Below are 18,294 nucleotides of genomic sequence, written 5' to 3' on the forward strand. Positions count from 1 at the left end.
TAAAGTCAAGTGAGGGTATCTGAAAAACAAAAATGAAACTGTGATTACACTGACCAAGATACTAAGATGTCTGGTAGCCAAAGAGGTTTTCTTTAACTAGACATAATTTCACTTTTGTTTATGCACCTCTTTCTTTAGAGAAAAACACTGACAGTAATGGGCTAGTCCAGCTTCATAGTCCAGAGTCCAGTTAATAGCTTCTCTATTCTGCTAGTGGTGGAAGTATTAGATGCTTAGGGAACAGACTTTAATTGCTTTAGTTTTGACTCACACAGAGGTGATTAGAGAGTAAATTGTAAAATGTAACAGAAATCTTACACTACTAAAGATTTTGCATTCAGTCATTGAGATGTAAACCAAGTTATTCAGAGTGGGTTTCTTTACAACAGTGGTAATGGGAACCAGGGGTCATATCTACAAGTATATCCATTATTTATATATATATATATATATATATATATATATATATATATATATATATATATATATATATATATATATATTTACTATGCAAAATGACAACTGAACCTGTAGGTGGCTTCTGAGTTTCAATATGTAACGTTGATAATGGCAAATTAAAAAATAAGTCCGTTTTCCTTGGAGACATTTTGCCTTACAATGCCCTGCATGTACCTCTCTACCATGAATATATTAAAAAGTAAACTATACAACAGTATCTCATCAGGCAAATATAGTTAACCATTTTGTGTAATAACCCTGCAAGTCAGCTCTTCAGTAGTCTGATTCCCATCACTGCCACTGTGAACTACTAAGTTTCTCTACAATGACACTTCACATCAAACTACTTGTTTACATCTCAACCATGTAATCACAAAGAAATTGTACAAAATCAGTGGAATTCCCCTTTGAGTTAATGTAGTGTTATCTATGGTTATTTACTGCACGGCATTTGTGTTCAGAACAGAAAAAAGAACAAGTGACAAGGTTGGCAGGGTCATAATAATGATAATACAAAAGAAAATAAAAATCATTTGTATGGAACACGCACCAGAGTACATTACACATAACAGTTTACAAAAAAAAAAAAAGTCAATGCTTACACTGTTTTTTGACATAGTACAAAATGACAAGTTACAGGTGCAATGATTAGTTCCTCTGTTTTAAATTCAGAACAATACTTAACTACAAAAGCAACAGTGATCATAGTGTTGGCAATCAGTGGAGATGTAGTTTGGATGCAGACTGAGCCTGATCTTGGACCAAACTCTACATAGGGCTTCCTTTTTTAACCTGGCTCTAGGTTTAGCAGGAAACTGAGCTCACAGAGTAAAATAATACCAGTCCTTATCAGTTCATTCAGGCAAACCCAGGCCAGCCACAGTGATCCAAACGCTCCAGCGCAGAAACCCAACGCCTCACATGATAAGAGCCTGTTTGGCTGCCTCGTAAGCTCTCTCTCCTTCGAGTTGCCAAGTGGTCAAGAGTGTTTCGTTTGTACTGTAAATCCACAGGTTACTGTGCAACAAGTTTTAATGTAGTGCCTAGAACAGCTTGTGTGCAGTCTCCACTGCCTTCGCATGTGCGTAATCCAGTTTCTATCTCATGCAGCCACTCAGTCCAAATCAGCCTGTTTTAACTTGGCAATAAATGTTCATTTGCCTTTCACCAGGAGGTAATAATAGTAATAATAATCACTATATGACCATCTTTATACTGTACCTAAACATGTCATAAATTCAGATGGCTTCATTGTAAGCATGCAGCATATGCAAATAATACAAAACCAGTCATGGTTTACATGGTAATATCACAAGACAGCAGGATAAATTAGTTGTATAAATATTATATGTACATGCTTTTTTTGTTGTTGTTTTTACACTTGAGGCCTTGTAGGCAAAGGGAAAACATGCTTCCACAGAAGCCTTAAACCATGAAAGGCCTCTGTAGATAAGAGCACACGTTTTTTGGCAACAAAACAATCCCAATGGCCAGCATTGCGTTGTGTTGATCATGTGTGACGCAAGCCTCGGAGAAAAACAAACGATAAAGGCCCCCTTTTCAGAGAGAGCTCCTGTCTGGAATCCAGATTTCCACTCTAAGGTTTACATATTTTGGAAGGATAAGTCACAATCCTTCTAAAACCCTTTGAGAAGGGGAAAACAAGCGTCGGTTGAGGATCTCAGTAAATTCTCAGGCTCCACTGCGGAGATCTTGTTTTAAGTGTTGTGGAAAAAGCTACGCCATATACATCGCCCCATTCTCATAAGCCTTGTACTGGGATGACCACAAAGGAGCCGCAGCTGTAGCATCCTTAGCTGACCTCATGCTATAGTCCATGCATCCTCACGTTGTTCTGGACTTTAAGATCCATTCACAGTGGGGATTCACACGGTACACCTCCAGTAAGTAAGTGTCTGGATCAAGACAGCGCTCACCTGGGTTTAAACAAAAACAAGTCATCCAGAGTCAGTACATCATGATGTTACAGCAACGTATGACAAGTAAGAGATTGGGACAGCGATACAGTTATTAACAGATTTACTTATCAGATTCACATGTGACCACCTATCATTTATAAAAGCTCAATTCAAAATGGCCAATAAGTACCAGTTATTCATTTTTTAAGAGATATTTCTGAAGAAATTAGATATAAGATAATACCCTTGCATAAGGAAAGGGAAAGTCAAAGGAATTAAGTGAAAAAACTAGCGTTTCCAAAACTGAAGTTCAAAAATGAGTGAAAGATAGGGCTCCTAACAACTGTGCATAACCTGGTGGACCACCAAAACTGTCACCATCAGATTAACAGCACCTAAAGCTTTCATCTTTGAGAGAGAGGAGAAGATCAAGCTCCACTCTTGATTCAGATCTGAGAAAATCCACAGGTGTTTCTGTCCATCCTTCTACTGTGAGAAGACAACTCAACACTGAGTCTGAAAGGATGTGTAGCTGCCAAGAAGCTGTTACTGAGAAAGGAAGGAAACTTAAAAAGCTGCTGGTGTTCTCAGAACAATAAACTGACCATCCCAGAGTCCAGACCTCAACATTACTGAATTTGTTTGGAAGTAACTGAACTGTGAGGAGCAAAAAATGTAACCAACTTCTAAGACTGAACTTCGGAGGTGCAGAAAAACATCCCTTCAGATTTATTTGAAACAGAAAGCAAGTCTCCCGAAAACAATGAAAGCTGTATTGAAGGTAAAGAGTGGACACAGTAAATACTGAAGAATTCTGACATTACTTTTAATTGTTGAGGTCTCTGTCTAATTTTCTGTTCCATACATATCTTCGGCTATTTTTTCTGACTCTAAAAAATGAAAAACTTGCATTTTATGGCCATTTTAACTGGAAATTAAAAAAAATAAGGGTGTACATCAATGGAATGAGATTTTTATACATTCGTAAGTAATTTCTACTGGCCTATTTTTCATTAAATGGAGTTACGAAAGTTTTGATGACAGCAACAACAAATGAAGAGAATGTAAATGGAACCTTCTCAGTTTTTTCCACTAATATCATTGGCTTACCTATGTTCCCTCCAACCTCAAACAAAAAACACTTCTGTCTTCTACTGAGACTTCGAGATCCTTGCCTGGAAAACAGAAAGAAAGAATTAGAGACCCACCCAGCTGCCTTGCTCCACGTGTAGAGATGAAGTGCTGTTCACGTACCCGTTCTCAAAATCAAAGCGGGCCATTACATCCCGTGCCTTTGTCTCGCTGTCCAGCTGAATAGCCATGGAGACTTTGGCATGAAGTGGTGCCTGCACCCTGATAACACCTTCACGAAGGTCAGTGACCTGCAATCACAGATTATGCGACATTCTTTTGAGAGGTTTAATGATGTAGGTGCCCCTTCTCCATATAGTGTGAGTAATCATCACAAAATGAGGAAATAAATCATATAAATGTGTATATAGATCCATAGACAACGTCTTGATGCGTTGTTATTAGGTGTCTATACACATTTATTACCTTAATTTCCTGCTTTAATGTATGCTTTGTGATGTTTCCATGATTGTATGTATGTTGCCATATCCAGTAATTAACTGGCCCTTGAAGATACATAACCTTTACTTAATTCAATTATGAACTATAGGCCAGGAACGGACCCAATGCCCACCTCACTCTTCTCTTTCTCCCTATCTGTGGTGCGTCTCCTCAAGAGTTTCCTCTTTGTCTTCTCTGAGCTGGGTGTCTTTTTGCTCAAGGCAGCCTCGTTCATCTTCCGCACGTGAGAGATTAAGAAACAGGGCACCTGAAACAAAGCCACAGGCAATAATCTCCATGTTAGGAGGGGTATGGCACAAGAACTCAGCTTGGGATTTGGGTCACATTGCTATCCATCTCCCAGACTTCACCACGGCTTTGTAGGAATTAGCAAAAGAAGTAATTAGGATTTAAACCTAAAAAGTGGCCAGTTTCCAAGTCTGTGTTTGTTATGTTTGTTGTTTTATTACATCAAAATTCCATATAAAGATGGAAATCACAGCTTTACTACCTATTGCTGTTTTACTTCCTACTGATGGATTTGACCATATAGGAGTTCCTCTAGAGTTCATGTGTCGTCCCTTCAAGGACATGCTTTCTGCTTTACAAGATGATGGGCCATGGGGATCTTAAAATGGGCCCATATTCTTATATATTGTATATTGTATTTGACATCACAACCATGACCAATTCAAAATGAGCTGTTTCTGCAGCTTAATTTCTGTGTATGGACTGCATGGACTGAGGAGTGAATGGCACATTATAAAGCTTTAACAATGTTTACATAACTAACAACTCTTTAATTCCACAAAACCAAGTTCTGTTTTTTATGATATGGGCCTATTAAAGTCATGAGGCTGTGTGAGTCTCACCATCCACAGCAGGTCCTGGTAGATGATGAGCAGGCGGACAAGATGAGCTGCTCCTGCTGCTCCCTGCATCTCCTCCTGCCTAGACGTCTTGTCCCGGGAGGTGAAGAGGTTTGGCGCAACGATCATGGATACGTTCCACAAACTCATGCGATTCTTCTCCTCATACGCCACAACCTTCTTTAGGAACTCCAGTAGAGCCTGATCGAGACAAAGCACACATTGTGAGCCAGTTACACACAGTTACAACTTTCATACGAACTAAATTAACTTTAAGTTTGTATAATCTTAGCCAAGTACATAATGTCTGAAACCGGCAGTTCAATTGCCATAACTAGGTCCTTAAACAGGAATGATGCTCTGATGAAGAATCATATTTCACTGCACCACAGCCATATCAGATAACTGCTCCTGTACATGAAACCTAATTTTTATAGAACACCTGTAAGCCTTAACCTCTATCAACTAGCAACCTTTAAGTTTTATTTCCAATGCAAGTAGGGGCAAGTTTGGGTTGAACATTGGAGAGAACAGGACCTTCTTTGGGGGTTTGAGGGTCTGCTGCCATCTATAAAGATCTAATCTCACCACTAGAATTTCAACTGTTTTTCATATGTTATTTTTTTTCTGGTTGGTCTAAAATAGTCAGACAACCAGCCAACTTCAACAAGTGATATAGTAGGATATATTAACACTCATTAGATTAGTCCAACCATGGTCAATTATTTTAACTGGGTTTGATAGAGAAAAGTTGCAAAAGCTGATACTGGCAAATCATAAGTTACTAGAAAAACAGAGTTTTAGATGTTTTTACTGCTCAGAATTACATAAAGTCCACATAAAGAGCACGTAAGCTATTCAAAGGAAAGATACATCATGTCTTTTCATTCCTGCCTTCTCAAGAACTACAAGCATAAAGGGAAATACACACACACACTCATACACACACACACACTCATACACACACACACACACACACACACACACATTGTCTAAGCCGCTTATCCTCCTGATTCGCGGGGGTGCTGGAGCCTATCCCAGTGGTCACTGAGCGGAAGGCAAGAAACACCCTGAACAGGTCGCCAGTACATCACAGGACAGACACACAGACACATACACTCACACAGAGACTCACACCTAGGGGCAAAATTTAGCGTGTCCAATTAGCCTGACCAACAAACAAAATCGAATCCAGGCCTAAAGGGCAGAAATAGTTGTAAGGAATTTCCTCTTTTGGTTCCTGAGAGAAAGATGGGGTACTGACTAAAATGATGACCTTGCAAAGAATTGACATACTTCAAATAACAGGGGAGCTATGGAACAAATGGGCACCTGCTAGGCAATATCAGCCTTTAAATAATTGTAAGGCATATGCCTACCTCTAAACATACATTAAAAATGCCATATTTTAGCCTTTTCTCTTTGATGAACCATCTGGCGACAATGAAATTATAGCTCACAGCAGACTCAACCAACCGGTTTTTCAGCTGTAAGCTCATTCAAATGTATCTACCATGGAAGGAACACATGCGCACACACGCACACTTCTTATCTACACTCCCCCCATAATTACTTTACTACTGCACGCTTCACCCTGGCGACTGCCTGCAAGTGGGTCGGAAGATCACACAGCCATAGAGTTCAAACAGTGAAGGGTACCAATTAGTAGAAAAGGAGAGGAAGCAGACAGAATAGGCTTAAGAATCTTTTAGCCAGTGCTGCTGTCTTTCCTCATACAAAAGGTTTAGTCTGTCAAAGCCAAGTACTGGCAATGGTTGACAACTTCTTTTTGTATTTGACTCAATATCAGGACCCAAGCAATTAGTGACTATTTTGGTTGGGGCATTGCTGAGATTCAAACTTGTGATCTGATGATTAGGAAAAACCAGTCATGATTCAAATAACTCACAGAACACAGTCATGCTTAAATTAAGAACATATGAAGATGTATCCAAACTTCAGCATTGGAATAACGTATGTAATGTAATAACACAAACTATTCTTTATCAAGCAGTAAATAACAGAAATCAAAACCACAAAGTTTAGAGTAGCTCCACCACCAGTGCTATAATATTTACATTATTTAAGACTCTGTGTTTCTGCTGTTTATGGGAGTTTAAGATGTGTGACAGTTGACAACTGATATGTCAGTAGAGCACCGTTTAACTATAACTACTGGAGTATAAAATAAAATCTAAAACATAAACATAACATTATATCAGCCAGTATCACTGGTTGTCAAACATTTTATTCCCTTAAATTAACTATTTGTATTGGCATCACCTTTGTCCTTCAAAATTGGTATCTCTATTGGTTTCACCATCGTCCTTTTAAACAATTCCACAAAATATTCCACTTGCTTTGTCTTCATATTTTAATGTTATGATTTTGTTTGATTTCTGATTTTTAAGATGAACTACCCTACAGCCACCCTGGATTAGGACAATGTCTAACTCTCTCGCATGCACAATAAACACCAAACAGTCTGTTTCCCACAAGGACTGTATCTCATTTTAAACTGATCTGGGTATCTGTTGCTGTTTTTGCTTTATTTTTGCTGACATTTGAACTAAATTACTTCATTCGGCAAAGAAAAAAAGGTAATATCATGGGGTCATCTCTGCTTTCAAAGGTCAAAATCGAAAGCTAGTTTTGCTGATTTCCAAATGAACATAATTGCTATCATGTATACACAGGACTGGTGAAGTTTTAACCAACTCCCTTTCCCATGGGCAGAATGACACTCATTTGTACTTGGCTCATGAAGCTGATCACTCCAGGAGTAGTGCTTTACTGTAAAAAGCAGCAGGTAGGAAGTCTATGATAATACTGAGCTGCCTACCTTCAGCGTATCTCTGTTCACTTCAGGCAGAAGCAGGACAAGGAGGTGGAGGGCCTGCAGCTGGTGTTTGGGTGATGAGATATCTAACACACCAGAGACAGAGCTGTTAATCTCACCACACACACATACACACACAGACTCTCTATAGTACAGTGTTCAGTGATAAGGAGTGCTTTTACATTATCTTTTGGCCAACAGGGAAAAAGAATTCCATTTTAAGAGGACAACAAGAGCTGTTTTTGTGTTGTAGATAAACATAAAAACAACATAAAAAGCATTGATGCATCAATCTGAAGGTGGAGATGCAACTGTAATGAAATGATAAATTATAATAACATACAATTAAGTACAGTAATATGCAAAAGATGGAGAGCACCCTTTATTTATGTAATTTCCAGTCAATTTTTCAAGAGATATTCCAAAATTGTTCAAAACGTTATTGTAAAGATACAGAGAAGCCGGACACCTAACAACCGTACAATCATGTCATTGCCTTGCAACAACTATTGTTAATTATCAGTGCATTGATAAACAATACATAGATGCCATTGCTGCTGTGGGCCAACAGGTCTGTTTTCTCTATTGTCCTGTTATCAATGGTTGTATAGTTGCAGTTATTGTATATTTAGAGAAGAATGTATTGTATAGTGCTTGTATAGATTGTATTTATTGTCCATCTACACTGCTTCCTGCTGCTGTTCTGCATTAAATGTAGCAACATTTTGTTCCTCTCTCAATACATTTGTGATGAGAAAGTATGACAATAAAAGCTCACTTTGACTTTGAGAACCTGGTAGAACCCAAAACTGTCACCATCAGATAAACAGCACTTAAAGCTTTCATCTTTGAGAGAGAGGAGAAAATCAAGCCCCACTCTTACTACAGATCTGAAAAAATCCACAGGTGTTTCTGTCCATCCTTCCACTGTGAGAGGACAACTCGACACTGAGTCTGAAAGCATGTGTAGCTGTTAAGAAGCCATAAAAAAATAAATGTGCAAATCACACAAAGAAGCTGCTGGTGTTCTCAGAACAATGAACTGACCACCCCAGAGCCCAGACCTCAACATCACTGAATGTGTTTGGGATTACTTGGACTATGAGAAGCAGAAAATGCAAACAACTTCTATGACTGAACGTTGGAGGTGTGGGAAAATATCCCTGCAGATTTCTTTAAAAAGCTGAAAGTAAGTCTCCTGAAAACAGTGGAAGCTGTTAAACATACATTCCTGCTTTTTTCCCCTCTGAAAATCAATGATTAATGGCTGTTCTTTCTGGAAATTAAGGAAATGGAGCGTGTTCTCTGACTTTTCCACAGTACTGTACATACTCAATTTATGTCTAAATAAAATTATCAGGGTACTTTTTTTTAAATGTAAGAACTCTTGGGTGTGTTGTTTTATTGTCTATGTCGTCCAGGTAAGTTGCTCTTCCACACATGTTCTGTATTTTCAGTGTATTTTAAATAATTCTGAATATGCCAAAGTAATCTGATTGAATTGTGGTGAAATTTGTGTTCTGAAAGAATATCTGAAATTCTGAATTAAGCTAATCAATCAAAATGTGAATTGTTAAATAATAAAGAAAAATAAAAGAAACACAATTTAATCAAACAGTTGTGTGGTCAGAGATTGACACCCCTCAGAAAGAGACTCAGGTGCATCTAGTCCCATGCTGTGATCTGTGTAAACAGAAACGGCAGCATGTTTTTCTATTAAAGAATTATGAGTGGGGGGGCTTACTCTGAGCGGCGGTGAAGGCAGGCATGTGCTGCTGCGTGAGCAGAGGATGCGGCAGCTCCCTGATGAACATCTTCAGCAGACCAGCTGCATCGTTGTGTCTCACCTGCTCCCAGTCAAAGCGGTCCTCATAAAACTTTGTGTCCAGCTCCTGCCGCAAGTGCTGAAGACATACACACAACATTACAGTTTACACCTTCCACACACAACTGACTAAGGTTTCAAAACACTGCACCTACACTATAAATGTTGGATGGGCAGAGATTAGTTTTCACTTTCCTTCAACTGAAGCCATCTTAAAGTATCATAAATACAGCAGTCAGACTGTAAAACAAACCTAAGTGAATGCATTTACCACATACTAAGTTTGTGGCTTCATTCTCTAAACAGACAGGCATCTACACCATGCCATTCTGCCATTCTGCTCTGCTAATCAGCTCCACATGTTTACAGCAGATGTTAGAGTAAAGAGGCTAGCCTGAAATGGCGCCATACGAAAAAAAAGCCATGGCCCCTTCAAACCCATCTAATGGCTCATGGGAAAATAAGCAGAGTCAGGAAAAGTGCTGCATTACGTTTTTAGAGCTCAGTGCTTTTTCAAAACTATGTGATAAATAAAATCAGACTTACCACACTCCTTCATTTAAAACATGCTAACAACACAAATAGTTTAAAGGGCTCAAATCAAGAAAAACCTAATTTTCCTCAATTCTTTGAAATAAAAGGATTCAATATAGCATGTAAACTTTGCGAGACATATTCATGCATCCATCCACATCCATATATGGAAACTAAGCTGCAAAAGCAGCCTATTTTAAATTCACTGTTTTTGTGATGTCACAAAAACCAAAACCAAAAACCAATTTCAGTATATGCACCTATTCAGCTGACAGCAGTTTACGCTTAAGTTTTGAGGAGTATTTCAGCCCAGACTGCTATGAGGCATAATGTGGCAGCCAATCAGAACAAAGATCGCTTACAAATATCAGTGTTAAAGGCACAGTAACACACACAGTCTGTTTAATTCTAAGGGATAAAGAGAAATTGGAAAACGGTCGTGTAAAATGAATTATGGTTGGTTTTTTTTGTACATTAACCATCACAAATGTTATAAGGGGCTCTGAGGGGAAAATAAAAAAGGAAAAAAGGAGGATGTGGGCCCTTTAATTCAGACCTTACACTCCCAGAATTAACAAAATATAAGCACTTTTCTATTTGTTTTAAACACTGTGTGATCAACGTTAGGCTGTACTGCATTTCTTCAGCTCACTGTTAAACTTCCTTCCAAAATGTCACAATTTAACAAGAGTTTCTCCATTGATAAAATGTTGAATTTGAAAGTTAAAAATGTTAATTAAGTTGTAAATCTGGAGATATTTTCCCGTCCAATTGTCAGTCTAGTAAACATGGGCCATTTATATGATAAGTGCATTTAATATTTTATATTAAGTACAGTATTATTTTGAGATCAAGCATTTTTATACACGTGGTATCCGTATGAGTCAAACTTCTGGTAGTGGGACAACTCCAGTCAGTCAGTAGAACTCATGACAGTTGGGACTCTCCCAATTAGTGTGTTATTACTCAGGTTTCTATTCATCTGTCAAATTAAAGTCCAGCAAATAACTGATGACTAACCATCATCTCTGTACAAGAGAATACAACTTTATATGTTTATTGCCTAATGTAACTGTCACGTTGTCTTCCAGATTTTTTGTTCAGATAAAGCATTTTTATTTCTTCATTAGTGCACTGGAACCTGCTGCCCTTCTGCCATATTTCATGGATACTGCTGGGCAAAAAACAAAAAGCTTGAGCAGTCATGGGACTTGTTAAAGAAAATAAATTAATAAATAAATAAATAAAAATAATAATAATAATAGTAGTAAAGTTTCGCCACCTCAAGCCAGCCTACAAACGTATATGCAAATTTTGATGATTATATAGAATTTTTGCCATTGGCCATCTTTCTATATGTCAAAATATGCATAAAATACATGGATGGAAACCTAGCTAATATGACGCATTAGTGAAAATATTTTAAAAACAGCAAACCATTATGTGTCATACATAAATAGTTTAGAGATGTTTTACTTTTTTACCTGTTTGTAAAACAAATTTCTATTTGCCTGACCAGTGACGGACCGTTCCTCAAGACATATTCGGCATGATCCTGCTATTTCCAATGGGGAATTACCACAGGCTCATATGGAACTTGATTCTTTAAATGGTCCTGCATTTTAAATGCATCACTTCACATATGACAGGAAAGGGATTCCTCAGAACACTACGTGGGATTACTATTTAAATCAGCCTTAATCATGAGCTGAAAGGTACAGCTGCTCTTTAAAGTTCCCTTTAAGGATCTATCTCTGCCAGCACTGCTTTAGATTAGGATACAGACCACCTGAATGAAGCTCAGTGCTCAGCAGTCTCTCCCTGGAGACCCGTCAGCAAGCCAACACCATGCAAACACTGCTAGCTTTAATCCATCTTGAGCACTCACACATGGAATGTGTGTGTGTGTGTGTGTGTGTGTGTGTAGGGGGTATAAAGATAAATAGCAGTGGTGAAGCAAGAGGAAACAGAAGAAGTGGTGAAAATAGGCCAGCCTTTAAAATGCCTGTGTCATCAGGCAGCCACATGTGCCATCTACTCTCCATTCATGGCACACGACCACCTAATGACCTCACTGGAGGACGCAAAACTAGAGCAAGATGGCGGCTTTGTAATGCAGCGTGAGATCAGGCCAATCAAGCCAAGAAACGTGCCGCTCCAAGGTATTTAAAACCAGCAAATCTCGAATTACGAGAAAGCCAATTTGGACAAATCCACTATGCTGTGGGGTTTTTCCTTTTCTTTTGTGTAGTGATTAGTGAAGCTGTACCAGAAAGCCACAGTAGACGAAAATGGAAAAGCAAAACCCAAAAATAAATAAAACACAACCACAAACAATATTTTTCACGTAGTTTGATCAGGGAAAAAAAAACACTTAAAAATACAGTAAACCTGTTAATAAAGTTACGATTAACTTATTCTTACATTAAAATTTATTAAAAAAACGATCTTCAACAACAACAACAGTAATTTGTTCTGGTTAAAATTTTACAGAGTAAATGCAGCAGTGATTAGCCATTAATGCAATTTTAATTCAAAAGACCCAATTCCTGCATTGTTACACTATTATTTTTCAGTCTCTCTTTATCCCTTACAACTTTTTTGTTACTGTGCCTTTTACACAGATATATGTAAATGACCTCTGCTTTCATTGAGTGTCCTGTAGCAACAACAACAACAACATAGCTAAAGTTTTTATCTTGTTCCATTTTTTTCTATTATTTTACATGACAAACATTTTTGGAAATAAGATGGTATGTTACCTTTACTCTAGAGGCGGAGCCAGGCACCCTAAGAATTCCTTCCGTTTGTAGCCCTGTCTGCTCGAGCTTAGACAGCAGCTGAAAGCAAATAAACAGACAACCACATAAATAAATAAATAAATAAATAAATAAACAAACAGAGTTACAGATTATCATGTTATGTCATGATGTGACCTTTCTATCCAAGATATGCTTCATGGGATCAATATAGTCCCACAATTGCTCAATAAATTAAAGACCTGGCATGCCACATATGCTTATCCCAGCTTGTTTTTGTCTGTTTTTCCTACTAGCTCTCTCTCAGGCTCACTGAGACACCATCACATCATTCGGAGATAACTCAGTGGACAGTGTGAGCTTTTTTCAGCATTCCAATCCATTTAACAACAGATAGAAGCTGCTTTATCTCTTGCACTGATAAGCCAATCAGACTGCAAGACTCTTGCTCAAGTAGTAAAGCCTAAACAAGAACACTCATCTTCTCTCAGCACTAATGCTGTTTCACCAGTACTGAACACACACATCACCCTGCAGTATCGGGTGTCCGAGACAGCACTTGGCGCAAATACAGCTGTTTGACTTTGGATGAGGAGAAGCTGGATAAATCTGACATAACCTTAGCTGTGAAGCTGCCGAATCAGAATATATGGCAGATATTTCAGGGCTAATTCTAGTACCACTGGCAGGCGAGTTCATGGGTACTGTGTATACACTCAGATATAAGAGTTAGACAATTTGATTTGGTTATTTGAGACCATCCTTTCATTTCACTTCCTTCACACCTGCAAAGTTTAGTCTTAGAGGTTGGTTGAAATTTTTGCTTCTCACAATCCAAATTTAAACTCTTCAGTCCATAAAACTGTACTTCACATCTAAGATATCCAGTTTTGGTGTTTTAGTGCAAACGTTCCTTTATTTGTCCATTTCCTTTTCTCAGCTTCTTGACAGCTACACATCCTTTCAGACTCGTAGTACTGAGTTGTCTTCTCACAGTGGAATGATGGACAAATGCCTGTGGATTTTTTTCAAATCTGAAGCAAAAGTAGAGTTTGATTTTTCCGATATCCTATCTATGCTGTTAATCAGTGATGTCTTTAGTGGTCTGTGAGGTCTTGCATTGTATTGGGAGTCTCATTTTTTTAAATAACTGTTATGGAAATTCCTGATTTGCCCCACTTTTTTCCTTGACTTTCTCCTTCCCTTTGCAAATGGAATATTTTTTATCTAACCTCTTCAGAAATATCTCCTTTACTCATGAAAAGAAATGTGCAAGGTAGCTGAGGCGTGTTTGGGTAGTTGCTTGTGTGAATGATGTCTGTTTAAAGAGCAACAACGTCAGTGACTCTTTTGTGAACAGCTTTTGTTGGGAGGATGAAGCTGTAGCTGGTTGGTTAATTAAACCCTGATAGATTTGATATAACACAAAGGCTTGTCTGCAATTTTCATTTAAAGATATGTTTTCCGCCTTTTTCCGACATTGAAAGAGAAAAAGCTTATACATGAATTCCATTTTGACTGGAAATTTAACAAACGAAGTGAGTGGTCTCTGAGTCCTGCACTTTTGTGCATAGTTAATCCAACCACTTCAGTAAAAATGCATTTTTCAGTAATATAGCTTGACACAAGCCCTCACTTCATGTCATTTTCCCCTTTAATTGAAGGTTTAACAGTTTTCCTAACAATTCATTTGTAACTGAATCTTCTGGTTAATGCTCTTTTAAACTACATCTAGTAGCTCTTCAGCTGTGAGGGATCCATATAGAACATTTTTCAGCAACCAATGGACTATTGAACTTCTTCCAACCCACACTCTTTCTGAAAACAGATACAAAAGAATATTCAATTATCTGAAAACAGATACAAAAGAATATTCCATTTCACCCATGGCAACAATCACTGCAGCTCATTGGGTCTGCTTTTCCTGATCACAGATTAAGCCTAGTTGTTGGCTAAATTTAATTATCGAAGAAGATCCTGCAGTGTGAGTCATTGTTCGGGCAAGGACAAGGGTGCAGGCAAGATACACCTCATGCGCACTAGGCAAAAGACAGACAAAAACAAAAACAACAGCAGCCTTGCACACTAGGGAAACTGCTGAAGCAAGCCTGAGACCTGATAGTTTTTTTGGGAAGGGCTTGTGAAGAATGAGATGAAAGGGCCATGCAGGTCAGAATAATCCCAGATAGCACGCTGGGGCAGAAGTTGAGAATGAGGGAGGGAACAGTGACCTAACCCAAAGAAATGCTGACCAAAAACTTTCCAGAAAGCCAAGTGTTCAGAATCACTATCTGAAAGTTTCCACTTTGGGAAGAACCAAACTCATCACTGTTCTCTTTCAAACCACCCACTCCACTCCACTCCACACCACAGCCCAGCAAAACAAGACCAGGACCAAAAACAAGATAACTTACGTACCTTTTTGAAGACAAGGGGAACTTTGGAGCCAGGAAATTTCTTTTGGTCATTTTCCAACAGCGTAGTGAGAGGAACTCCAAATATGCCCGTTTCTGTAAAAGAACGGAAGAAGTGTTCACACTAACCGAAAACACTTGAGCACACTAGAAAGAAAATGAACAAGAAACACACTAGAAAGCAAGTGAACAAACATAAAACACAGCTTCAGCAGTACTCACCCCGCACCTTGCTCCGGGCCATCCGGTTCCTCTTCAGCTCAACGCCCAGGGCATCGTAAAAGGTAGTTAGCTCTATCAGACTGATGTAGCCAATCTTCTTGATATCTTCAGAGGACAGGTCTTGCACTTTGGTCAGCCCCTGTTTGGGCGTCACTATCTGAAACTTCTAAGTAAAACACAAGCAAAATGCCGTTTAGAAGATACCATCAAATTAAACATGCATTTGAGATTTTACTACAACTGCAGCCATTGAATATACTCATTTTAAAATATCCTATCAAATACTATTGTGAATATTCAAATATTCTAAGAATAGCTAAAGACATTTCACTCTGGAGGGGAAACCGTCTTTTTAACAATCATCTTAAAAATGAAACAACTTTTGGGAAATTCCTGGAGGAATTGATTGATTGAAAGGAGTAAATGATTGTTTTTAAGATGCTCAAAATGTCTCAAATACCACATCATGTGTTAAATTCAGGCAAATCAGCTTTAATGCCTGATGTAGCCTGAATTTTCTGGACAGCTAAATAGGCTACATGCTGTCACTGACATTCACTCTCAGTAATAAATGAAACTGAGAATGTGTAAGCTAGCTAACAGTAGAAAATTTATTTGGATTGCCCCAGAAGTTAAAACCAACTGTAGCTTCAAACTGAATATACACCCTTAGCGGCCACACATATGATTGGAGCAAATAAAAAGCATCTGGCTGTGTTGGGTGTGCACTCAGCAGGCTGAGCTGAAGCTACACTCACAGGTAAATCCTTGTCTCCTTTCCTGATCCTCTGGCAGTCATGGCAGTCGCGGCCCTTCCGATGAGCCGTCACATCCTCAGAGTACGGCTCCTCAAAAGACAAGATATATGTCTCCATTTGACACTCCTTTACACTGCTCTCCACAGGCCGGAAGGCTTGGCATGGCTGACGAGCTACAATATAATATAATATACACATTCATACACAAAATCTGTAATATTCATGTCTTGGTTTAGTACAGATGACACAAATTACTTCACACTGGGCTGGTTGTACTTTGTTGCCATTGAAAACCAGCAACTAACCTTTAGGGGGTGTCCAGTGGGGTAGCTTTGGTGCAATCTGGCCATTTGAGGACACTGGGGGTGTGTGTTCAGCAGGCTGCAAGAACAACAATAAACTAATCATGGTCAAGCACTCCACAATACCACCAAATACATATTTAAGACAAGCTGCAAGTGATAAATATTAGGCATGAGCATTTTTGTTCTATTGAACACTTTTGTGCTAAATGGTTCAATGAGAGAGTAACATTGTTAAACATAGTTGCCCTCATCTGTACAGCTCCTCGGTTCCAGCATTTACCATGATGATCACAGCCAATGCTTTCCATACACTAGAACCATATAAGGGTATAAGCTTAGGGAAAGCGGTCATGGTGAGAACAGAAGGACAAAGAGGTCAAACAAAAGCCTCTCATTTCTCTGTTCAAAGCACTGAAAGACCACCCATTGGCCTCTCTTGCAAACCCTGTCTGAAAATAGCACTGACCCAGGGGTTTAAATCATATACGCACTCTTTGGCCTTGAAGCATTTAATAAAAGTTGCCATCCAAACAGGGAATAAGCAGCCCTTCACAGCAAGGCGAATAAGAAAAATAATTAATTGTCAATCCGAGTCTGATTCAAAACACCCCATCGTCCTTGACTGCCCCCCTTTAGTGCCATCAATAGCTGTCGTAGCTAAACATTAAAGGGGAATTTCCGTAGATTCAACATCTAGGCATAATTAAATCATCACGATGTAAACAGACAGTCATTCAAAGTAGTTTGATGTGAAATGCACCATTCTGGAGAAACATGTAGAGTCAGATTTGTTCACAGCAGTGGTGATAGGACCCACATGTCTGATGCATTTAATGCCTCTAAAAACCTACCCCACAGAAAGCTTTCACGTGAAATAAATATGAATACGCAGCCCGATGCCTGAGACATTTATATATGATTTACAATAGTTTTGAGATAAGGTCTTGCCAAAAAGTGTTTTTTTTTTAAATCCATTCATGGCAAAGAGGTGTATGAAAGCAAAATCATCCCCAGAGAAAATCTCCTTTTTTTGATTTACTACTATTTTACCATTGCCATCATCACATGTAAAAACTTAAGACACAATGATGTTTTGGATAGTAAATTACACGGCTATATGTGTGTTCCAAACATCACAACCCCTTGTTCCTATCACCACCACTTAATGAAACTGTACGCTAAAGCTACACTATCTAAGTTGTGGGGGGTTGGAGACATCTCTGGTGCAAATGTGTAATTGCACATAACATGCATAAGAACCTTCTGTAACGTCAGTTGTACTCCAGACACCTTCCTTGAGATAAATCTGAAAGCATGCACACTGAAAGAGTATTTGATAAGAGCTAGGTCAAAACATGGCGAAGAACGTGTCTTCCAAAGATGTAAGTGAATTATCTACTGTTGTCATTATATCTTCATCAGTACAATGCTGATTTTGCATTTGAGACCTAAGCATTGAGCTGGAACTTCTTTTTGAGCCTGTGTGTGTGTGATGTCAATATGTAGAGACATATGCAGTGACTGACTGACTTTTAAACTGACTTTTAAATGATTATTTCAGGCCTCACATGGTGACTCATAGCAGAGCACGCACACCATAATCTAGCCTGTTTTTTATCCTGACTCAGTAACACTACTTCTTTCAATTTTAACAAAAATGTCTTACATAGTGCAGCTTATATTAACGACATTTCCCTGCAATGCACCATTTCAAAACCAAAACACCCTGAATGGCTTTGTTTACATCTTACAACCATTAAATTATGCAGACATTTTTGAAAAATTGATGGAATTCCCCTTTAAAACAGAGCTACAGCAC

General features: G+C 38.5%; 1 protein-coding gene across 5 annotated transcripts in view; it reads right to left on the reverse strand.

Annotated features, from left to right (window-relative positions):
• Positions 1–880: 880 nt before the first annotated feature.
• The window catches only part of arhgap28 (Rho GTPase activating protein 28), a 38,104-nt gene continuing 20,690 nt past the window's right edge, over positions 881–18,294 (reverse strand). For 4 of the 5 annotated variants that reach the window (XM_036589769.1, XM_036589785.1, XM_036589793.1 and 1 more), the window contains 12 exons: positions 16,476–16,551; positions 16,171–16,343; positions 15,413–15,578; positions 15,195–15,286; positions 12,780–12,857; positions 9,403–9,562; positions 7,662–7,744; positions 4,823–5,020; positions 4,084–4,218; positions 3,633–3,760; positions 3,489–3,553; positions 881–2,396 (listed from right to left, as the gene is read on the reverse strand). In XM_036589769.1, coding sequence (XP_036445662.1) covers positions 2,305–2,396; positions 3,489–3,553; positions 3,633–3,760; positions 4,084–4,218; positions 4,823–5,020; positions 7,662–7,744; positions 9,403–9,562; positions 12,780–12,857; positions 15,195–15,286; positions 15,413–15,578; positions 16,171–16,343; positions 16,476–16,551 — 1,446 coding nt within the window. In that variant the 3' untranslated portion in view covers positions 881–2,304. The remainder of the gene's footprint in view (positions 2,397–3,488; positions 3,554–3,632; positions 3,761–4,083; positions 4,219–4,822; positions 5,021–7,661; positions 7,745–9,402; positions 9,563–12,779; positions 12,858–15,194; positions 15,287–15,412; positions 15,579–16,170; positions 16,344–16,475; positions 16,552–18,294) is intronic. The other variant, XM_036589777.1, reaches the window with a different exon arrangement.

The sequence above is a fragment of the Colossoma macropomum genome, unplaced genomic scaffold, assembly GCF_904425465.1.
Source record: "Colossoma macropomum unplaced genomic scaffold, Colossoma_macropomum, whole genome shotgun sequence".
Taxonomy (NCBI): Eukaryota; Metazoa; Chordata; class Actinopteri; order Characiformes; family Serrasalmidae; genus Colossoma; species Colossoma macropomum.